Source organism: Aspergillus udagawae (genome assembly GCF_001078395.1).
Source record: "Aspergillus udagawae IFM 46973 DNA, scaffold_3, whole genome shotgun sequence".
Taxonomy (NCBI): Eukaryota; Fungi; Ascomycota; class Eurotiomycetes; order Eurotiales; family Aspergillaceae; genus Aspergillus; species Aspergillus udagawae.
The window spans coordinates 630927-640413 of record NW_025091266.1 but is presented as its reverse complement, the minus strand read 5'-3'; the positions used below and the strand labels follow the sequence as shown (position 1 = coordinate 640413).

The 9487-nt window shown below is 48.7% G+C and overlaps 2 protein-coding genes across 2 annotated transcripts; both read left to right on the top strand.

Annotated features, from left to right (window-relative positions):
- Positions 1-1569: 1569 nt before the first annotated feature.
- Positions 1570-3186, top strand: Aud_004080 (putative UDP-galactose transporter; the record flags this gene model as incomplete). Its single annotated transcript, XM_043289022.1, has 4 exons — positions 1570-1638; positions 1747-1776; positions 1837-2811; positions 2869-3186. 4 exons carry the CDS (start codon positions 1570-1572, stop codon positions 3184-3186), a joined length of 1392 nt encoding a protein of 463 aa, XP_043144957.1.
- Positions 3187-3702: 516 nt separating this feature from the next.
- Positions 3703-8649, top strand: Aud_004079 (putative DEAD/DEAH box DNA helicase (Mer3); the record flags this gene model as incomplete). The annotated part of the gene is made up of 11 exons (XM_043289021.1): positions 3703-3964; positions 4033-4158; positions 4208-5219; positions 5269-5450; positions 5501-6189; positions 6247-6822; positions 6873-7027; positions 7079-7176; positions 7234-7449; positions 7501-7678; positions 7731-8649. 11 exons carry the CDS (start codon positions 3703-3705, stop codon positions 8647-8649), a joined length of 4413 nt encoding a protein of 1470 aa, XP_043144956.1.
- Positions 8650-9487: the final 838 nt, after the last annotated feature.

The window sequence follows — 9487 nt, the reverse complement described above, 5'->3', positions numbered from 1 at the left end:
TATCGCTTCTCGTTGATTCCTTTTCCCAAACTTGTCTTTCATCTCATGCATCTGGGCTTGACACTCACTTATGACCTCTCCTTACTTTGTTCTGTTTATATCATGTTCTTCCGTGTCATTCGCTCCGCATCGAGCGGATCATCTCTTATGTCAGAGCAACGTTGATGCTCCACCGCAAGTTTGCAACATATACCACATGACTTTAGTATATATTCCCTTAAATCTGGCAATGCCTTGCATGCAAGGCATATCATCTCAACATTTTACTGCAATGCTCTATAAAAGGAAGGCAAATGAGAAGTCTGCATTGAAATACGCTGGTTTAGTAGCTCCCTTATTTCAGATCCAGACAATTTTGCAATCTATGTGACTACTCTTTGTTCAAAGCCAATTGCATATCATCCAAGGCTCCAAGTAAGCCAAGCAAATGCATTCACTGGTGGGGAACTCGTCCCAGTATGCGAATTAAACAGGGACTGTGTATGATCCTTAGTGTGTAGGATTTCGTTTTGTTTAATCCTTAAATGTCACCAAGCTGACGATTCAGGCTGTCTGCCGCTAGAGTGATGTGGCTTGCCAACCTGCAGCGAAGGAGCGCTTTGGATCTCCAGCAATTCAGACTAAAGCTGGCGAAAGGGAGGATCGTCCCATTGTGAGACGAGGCTGGGCACTGACGTCAGACCTTGGAGCTGGAGTCGATCTATGCCAAGCCACAGTATTACCGAGTAACAAGTTAAACAGGTAACAACTAAAGTAGGTAAGGTAATAATGGCAAAGATTACTTCTCATGTAGTTGATTAAGGACGTCAATCGATTCCTTGGCCTCCCTTTTCTTTGTGGTTTGCCCAAAAACTGGCGAGCTTGTGGACTGACTGCGGATCATCAGTATTTGTTACTGGCGATTGGCGGACAAGGACAGTTAAGACTCAAGGCTCAAGAGTTGAGCAAACAAGCTGAGGACTACCTTACCTACCTACATCAGTATTATTACCCAAGATTTAGACCCTGTCTGTGGCCCACACACCGCCCCCAGCTGGTAATTTGTGGTACCCCAGAATCCACACAGAATCACTGATCGCTCTCGTTGTGGACTTCCTGTCTGTATCTTGGAAGGTACATAATCGTCGCAGGGGGAGGATTCTATTTATGCTGACGGCCGCTTGCTGGACAGGCCATTTTCATTCTTGGTCTTCGGTTTTTATCTAGGCTATCTGACGTCGTGGTTATTCCGTCTGACGGCCTTGTGCAATACCACCCCCCGGTTTTTCGTCTAAATACGCGCGCTCCGAGGGGCTTTTGTCTACCTTACGCTGAGGACAAACGCCGCTTTTTGTGCTCTGAGCGGCAGTTTGCTGGCGGACTGCAAGGTCTAGTGTGGACCGTGACAGAATTCCCCTTCCCTGTCGGTCGGCACGCGCACAACTTATTTCGCGACCCTCGGCCTTTTTTTTAACGACACGTTTCTTCCGAATCAGAGTCTCAGGCCAAAATCATCAACAACCTACATCTTCCCGTGGGCTGTGTTGTGAACACTTTTCAGGGGCTGGCACCTACGATAGTGTTGTCACAATGGGGGAACACAATCGGGGTCAGACTTCAGGGCTGGGAGGCGTTTTGAGACGTTCGTCTTGGATACTGGTTAGTCTTCCTTGAGGCATTCTGGTTGGACTGCGTCTTCCTTTTTCCAACTTCACCGAGTCAGAATATGGGGGTTTGAGTTCGTATTTACTGACTTCTCCTTTGCAGCTGACGGTTCAATATACGGCGTTTGTCCTGGTACGTTTTTCTTCAACTTGGAGCAAGAGTGACGCTCAGCTAAATTCCATTCTGTAATAGCTTTTGCATTACTCCAGAGTCATGCCTCCCACCGGAGGTAAACGATACCTCACTTCTACCGCAGTCTTCCTCAACGAGGTCATCAAGCTTGCAATTTCCCTGACGGTGGCCCTCTACGAAGTCTCGAAGTCGGCTCCCCCATCGATGCCTGCGACGTCGCTCCTCTCTTCGTTGACCAGTGCTGTGTTCTCCGGTGATAGTTGGAAACTTGCTATTCCCGCCAGCTTATACACACTCGCGAACTCTTTGCAATATATTGCACTTTCCAACTTGCAGGCCGCATGCTTCCAAGTGACATACCAGTTGAAGCTCCTCGTCGGCTCCATTTTTGGCCTAGTTCTCCTGAACAGATCTATCCCGTTGCGTAAATGGGGTTTCTTGATTCTTCTTCTCGTCGGCGTCTACCTTGTGCAAATGCCAGATGGAACCGCGGATGAAATCTCACTGGAACACGAGGGCGTGCACCACTCGTTCCCCCGCTCATTCGAAGAATGGAAAGCTGTTACAGGGAAACGCGCCAATTTGCACAAGCGCTCAGCAACCTACGAGGGTATTGAAGAGGACTTGCTGACTGCCATGCCGCGGTTGAACAGCACAGTTGGTCTGCTGGCGACTATTGGAGCCTGCATCGCATCGGGGCTCGCCGGGGTGTATTTTGAGAAAGTACTAAAAGACAGCGTAAAGACGACCTCTCTTTGGGTGCGTAATGTGCAGTTGTCCGTGTATTCTTTGTTCCCAGCCCTCTTTATCGGTGTCGTTTTCCTTGACGGGGAAAAGGTCGCCGCAAATGGCTTCTTTGAGGGGTATAATTGGGTTGTTTGGTCGACGATCGTGGTCCAGGCTATTGGGGGCATCGCGACCTCCTTCTGTATCAGCCACGCATACAAGGACGCAAGAAACGTGGCCACTGCTATCAGCATCGTCCTCAGCACTTTGGGGAGCGTGTGGTTGTTTGGATTCGAACTCACAGGAAACGTATGTATCCCGTTAAATCACGAACTTCAGCGCATGGTGACTGACCTCTTCCTTCAGTTCATCCTTGGCACTTTCGCGGTGCTTTTGGCTACATTCCTCTATGAAGATTCTAGCTTAGATTCCGGTCCTACTAAACCTCACGGCATCCGTCCACCGCCAATTCGGATTGAGCGGTTTGAGAAGGAAGCCAAGAGTGATGAGACTTCGCCTGTCGCAGGTTCGCCGAACGAATTCTCGATAAAGCTCCCAAGCACCCCATTTTTGTCTCAAGCTGGATTGTCCACCTCCAGACCCACCTCTCCAGGCGTTGCAAGAATCAGCTCTGGCCGCACTGCAAGCGGCGGCTATTTCGACAAGCAGTCTCGGGACGAGTGAGTCTACCGACCTCCGAGCAAATACCGCGTTCACCTTGTCAATATTTAGCGTTGCTCCGGTATCCGTGATACCGAGAAGTAAATAAGAATGTCCGGCTCCGAGTCATTGCATTTCCATTGGAGGAAAGCGTAGCAAGTCCTTGTACTCTATACCTTTTGTGACCATGTTTTGATCTTGGTTGTTTAGTGTGATGGTTATTATATCTTGATATAGCCTCGAGTCATGGGAAATGTCCTGATGTGTATGAGTGTATAAGGTTAATGAATGGATATGAACGAACTTGACGTCGAGCTTCTCGTCCAAGGATATTTACCTGCCTTGCCTTGATTCAATGATTGTCTTGTTTACTTCTCTGCACCGAGTTCTCCACGTGCTCTTCTCGCCTGGGGCATCTATACCCATCCACCTGGACCCCTCCTCACTTCGAGACTTGCTGCTCTTCCACTGAATCTCTTGCACTCACTCTTCTCCAAAGCTTCTGGAACGCTGGACATTCCCTTGCCCTCACCGATCATCATGGGGCGCAAATCTCACCAGCCCTTCTCGATAGCACGACACAGTGTTTCCAACCAAAGGCCGATGGGTCCAAAGCGGCCTCAACTTGGGTTGCCGACATCAAAAGCAATTATCGATCAAAGACTCATCGAAGGCGCTCAGATCTCCCAACCTTGGAATAGACCTCGAGATTATGAATCTGAGAATGTCGACCACTATAGCCAGCTTGTTGGTCCGGGTTTGCAATCTTTCCGTAGCGATGATCATCAGCTGGACGCCTTTGGTGAGTGGTTCTGACTGCGACGAGTCGATACAATAGTATCGCGGATTGGGTTGACTGAGAGACTTCAGACCTCGAGCTGCTTGCTCAGTCGGATGAAAGCAACCGAAATCCGTTGAGGCAACCGGCTAACTTAAACGATCCATCAGTGCAACCAAAAAATGATGCTGCGAAGCAGTTATCTCGATTTTTCCAGAGTACGCTCATTGCCTCGCCTATCCGGTGTAAGAAAGCTAATGAACGCAGCGGGCTCTCACACAACGCCATTTCGAAACTTGGATACTAGCTCATCGGATCTAGGCCTGGGATCGCCTTCTAGTCCGCTCAGTCGATTGCAGCCCGGAAAGGTGATTGTAGCACGTCGGGAGCAAGAGTATCAAGCGAAGAGCCCATTGAGACAGTACCACGCAGACCAACTATCGCATGAGGAAGAATCGTCATCTCATGGAAGTTCTACACTATCGATTAGTACAGCGCAATGTCAAAAGAGCCCCTTTGAAAATATTCCCATGTCAGTTAGAGGAATTGTCCTTGTCTCAGTACATGAGCTCCCAGATAGCTACCGGTCCATCTTTCATTTCCCTGTATTCAATGCTGTACAGTCGAAATGTTTCCAGCGCGTCTATAAGACCGATGACAATATTGTCCTGGCAGCTCCCACTGGAAGTGGTAAAACAGTCATCATGGAACTGGCAATCTGTCGCCTGCTCAACATTCTGAAAGACGAGCACTTCAAGGTCGTCTATCAGGCACCGACCAAATCCCTGTGCTCCGAGCGATTCCGGGACTGGAACAGGAAGTTCATGTCCTTGGGACTCCAGTGTGCGGAGCTAACTGGCGACACTGATCATACGCAGCTCAGGAGTGTTCAGAACAGTCAGATCATTGTTACTACACCCGAGAAGTGGGACAGCATGACTCGGAAGTGGAAAGATCATGCGCGCTTGATGCAGTTGGTCAAGCTCTTCCTGATTGACGAGGTTCACATTCTCAAGGAGGCTCGTGGTGCGACGCTGGAAGCAGTTGTGTCAAGAATGAAGACATTCGGGTCGAATGTCCGCTTTGTCGCTCTGAGTGCTACGGTCCCAAACTCAGAGGATATTGCGAGCTGGCTCGGGAAAGACGCAACGAACCAACATGTACCGGCGCACCGAGAGCACTTTGGGGAGGATTTTCGTCCTGTCAAGCTCCAGAAGTTTGTGTACGGTTATCAGTCGCACAGCAATGATTTTGCCTTCGACAAATTATGCAGTTCGAAGTAAGCTTGCATACTTTGTCCTGACATGGATGTTTACTGATTTCTATAGGCTCCCCGATATTCTAGGTACACATTCGTGTAGGAAGCCAATCATGATTTTCTGTTGTACCAGGAATTCGTGCGTCGCTACGGCAAAAGAGCTTGCTCGTCTATGGTCCATGACCAACCCACCGGCAAGGTTATGGAAAGCATCTGGCAAGCATCTCGAGGCCCACAATGCAGACCTCAGAAGTATGCACCGATCTCTACTTCATGGCTACGGAGCTAACTGGACGGCACAGCCACGCTTATGGCAGGAGTTGCATTTCATCACGCGGGTCTCGACCCTGCTGATCGCCACACCGTTGAGTCTGGGTACCTGCAGGGACATATCGCCGTCATTTGCTGTACCTCAACCCTGGCTGTGGGGGTCAATCTCCCATGCCATCTTGTTATTATCAAGGGTACAGTAGGCTGGCAGGATGGTGGCTGCAAGGAATACTCTGATCTCGAGACGATGCAGATGCTTGGTCGAGCTGGTCGACCTCAATTCGACGATAGCGCCATTGCAGTCATCATGACGAGAAAGGAACGAATTCAACATTATGAGAAACTCGTATCTGGTTCTGAGTCTCTCGAGAGTTGTCTGCATCTCAATCTGATCGACCACTTGAACGCCGAGATCGGATTAGGTACTGTCAGTGATGTCGATTCCGCAGTCAGATGGCTTGCGGGTACTTTTCTGTTTGTCAGGCTGAGGAGAAACCCAAAGCATTATCAACTAAAAGAAGGGGCCACAAAGGATGATGAAGACGAAATGCTTAGGCAGATTTGCGAGAAAGACATCAAACTTCTGCAGGAGACTGGACTAGTGGCTTCTGAACGTCTCAAGTCCACACCCTTCGGAGATGCCATGGCTCGATACTATGTACGGTTCGACACCATGAAGACTTTACTCGCGCTGAAACCTCGCGCAACTGTATCTCAAGTGGTAGGTCAGCCCGTCCTCAGTCGAAGATAAGAAAAAAACTCTGATGTCTTAATTTAGCTTTCCGCAATTGCTGAAGCAGAAGAATTCCGTGAGATACGGCTCAAGGCAGGCGAGAAGTCGCTGTATAAAGAACTGAACTGTGCCAACGGCATAAGGTTCCCGGTGAAAGTTAACATAGCGCTTCCAGCTCATAAAATCCTATTGCTCATCCAGTCAGAGCTCGGTGGGGTCGAGTATCCGGACGGCGAACAATATCAAAAACACAAGTTTGCTTTTCAACAGGACAAGAATTTCGTGTTCTCTCATATCAATAGACTCGTTCGGTGCGTGATAGATTGCCAAATCTGTCTTGAAGACTCAATCACTGCCAGGAATGCCCTTGAGCTCGCAAGAAGTTTTGGGGCCAAAGTTTGGGATAACTGTGCTCTGCAGATGAAGCAAATCGACCAAGTCGGTATCGTGGCAGTGAGAAAACTTGCGGCCGCTGGGATTACTAGTATCGATGCTCTGGAAGCTACAGAGCCCCATCGTATTGATATGATCATGAGTAGGAATCCGCCGTTTGGGATGAAACTACTTGCCCGTGTTGCCGACTTTCCTAAGCTTCGAGTGAACGTCAAGTTGGTAGGAAAGGTACGTTTCTCTGATCTCTTGGCGAGACGGTCTCGTTGATGGCTTGTTAGGAAATCAGACCCGGAAAACCTGTAAAGATACGATTCAAGGCTGAGATTGCTTTCATGAATGAGAAAACACCGACTTTCTTCCAACGTCGACCAGTGTATGTCTGCTTCTTAGCAGAGACCTCCGACGGCCATCTGATAGGTTTTCGGCGTATCAGGTATGACTGGTCAGCCATCACAATCACTCTGTCGTGCTGACGACTTTATAGTGCAAATAAACTCCAGCAGAGTCGGGAGATACCTCTCGATGCAGAAATGAAGAGCTCAGCGCTACAAATAACGTGCTATGCGATGTGTGACGATATTGGTATGTCAAACAGCTAGCCTAAACCGTGCCTTTACCAGTTTCACTCAATCTCAATAGCTGGAACTTTGAGGTCTGCGGAGCTGAAACCTGAGCTGCCAAATGTCTTTTTCCCAGCTCGGCCAAGGGAAAGTCAAGCCTTGGAATCGATGCAGCGGCCAAGTATGAATGTCCCGAGCCGCGATACCGAGGACGCTCCGATCAACGCCAATGATCGACGAGCAGATGATAGTATCGACAATGATGATTGGCTCTTTGATGACTTGCTGGAAACAGGTATGCCACCATCCAGCTTGCTGTCAACCCGTACTTAAAGTTATTGAGCAGACGAGGCAAGCAGCTGGGCTGCCGTCAACCAGGCAACTGGCACATCCCGCAGTCGGATCGAGGAGAAATGCTGGAAAGAATGCAACTCTGTGAATCCAACTACTGAAAATGAGAAAGAGCCGTCTCGACTAGACAATGGCAGATATGCGTGTAACCACAGGTGCAAGGACAAGACAACGTAGGTACCAACCGACTGCTATCCATCCGAAGCGGAGCTGAACCATGGATAGATGCAAGCATCTCTGCTGCCGAGAAGGCCTCGAGAAGCCACACAAAGTCGCCCAGAAGCAGTCTGCTAACGGCAATCAGTCGAAGAGTGGACTTAACCAGCTGACACTCTCAGCCAGCATTCCTAGGACAAAGGCTGGAAGGACATCGACGATTGAGGCCCGGAATAAGAGTAGTGGCAAGACACACACAAAGGACGTGGATTCGATGGGTATCGACTCGGATATCACTGATATCGGGGACATTCACAACCTCAACCCCGCCAGTCATGTCTCCAAGCCTCAATGCTCTTCAAGTGACTATGGTGATGATAGCTTTGACGACTTGCCCTCGCCCTCAAAGCTGCTGATGGGTTGTAGTACGGGCACAGCCACTCAACCAAACGGGAAGACCGAAACATTTGCCAGTAAATGCGATGATATAGCCGAGGCAGGTGATACCTGGACCGACGTTGACGATTTATTCAAGTATACGGTTCAACCTCCATTCACTGACTCGCCAGAACATGTCAAAATCCACACTGCCACATCAGCCACGGGAAAGCAAGATCAGACATTAGTACCGCCTGACATTTCCACTTTTGAACGGATTGTAGTCTCCAATGAAAACGATATAACAAGGCTTTCTGAGATCGACGTCGACAATGCGCTCGACCCATCTCAAATCTCAGATGAGCACCACGGACGAAAGAGGAACCTTTCATGGCAGCGTGAAGGAGTCGACTCTGACGAAAGAATCGAGAAAAGAACGAAGCACGAGGAGCCTTGTCCGATTCCTTGCAGTCAATTTGAAACTGCTATAGAGAGAGAGACAAACGGCAGCGTTCAGGGATTCGCGAATCTACCAGAGGTGCCAGAGGACTGGGACGACATCGACCCTGCTTTGCTGCATGAATTCAAAGATATTGTCAATTTTTTCTAAAAGTAATACAAAGGGGCAGGGAAATGCCCTACAAGGGTGGAAGGAATGATATATGGAATATGAGACTGGTGACATGTGACTCGTGGTGTTGTTTGTCGAAGTTCAAGGGCAAGTTACGAGAATGGACTCGCATGTCTGTATACCGTATATGAGACTGCAGCAGATCCATTATGTCTTTATTAGATATTTTAACAAAGAAATCAAAGGAGTTTCGTTCTCGTCTGCTAGTATCCTGTTTTATGCTTTCACTATCTACTGCTCTTGTAGAGAAGCCCAGCGAAAGCAACAGATAGTAGAAGGGAGCACAATTGTGAATGAGGTCGCTAGAGGACATGGCAACCTCCGTGAATTTCGACGCCTAGCGAGTCCTGAAGGTAGGGTATCCCACTAGATGACTTGAGATGTAAACATTCAGAGAGAAAACAACCTACCTACGTCTTTTCTCTCTCTCATTCTCCTTTGTCTGTCATCTCACGCAACAACCTTCTCTGAATCCATCAAAGAAGACAAGTTAGGTATACAAGCCTTCCCATTTCCAAGAAGTGTTCCGTTATCAACTTATGGTGCGTTATTCACATCGCAACCTCTGATCTCGCGAGTTAACTGCTGCCTCTTACCTCTCTAGACCTCTTTCTCGCGAGATTTTCTGGGCGTGTCAGCATCGCACTTCACCCATCTTGATACTCCCTGACCATCAAGGTAAGTGCAGTCCTTCTATACCTCTCTCCATGCATATCGATTGCGTCTTGGGCTTCTGGGAGTTCCTCACTGTGCCTAACTGTCGAGCTTCGACGCTTTCTTGAGTCGAGGAACAAGGACTGACGCTTGCTTCTGAACA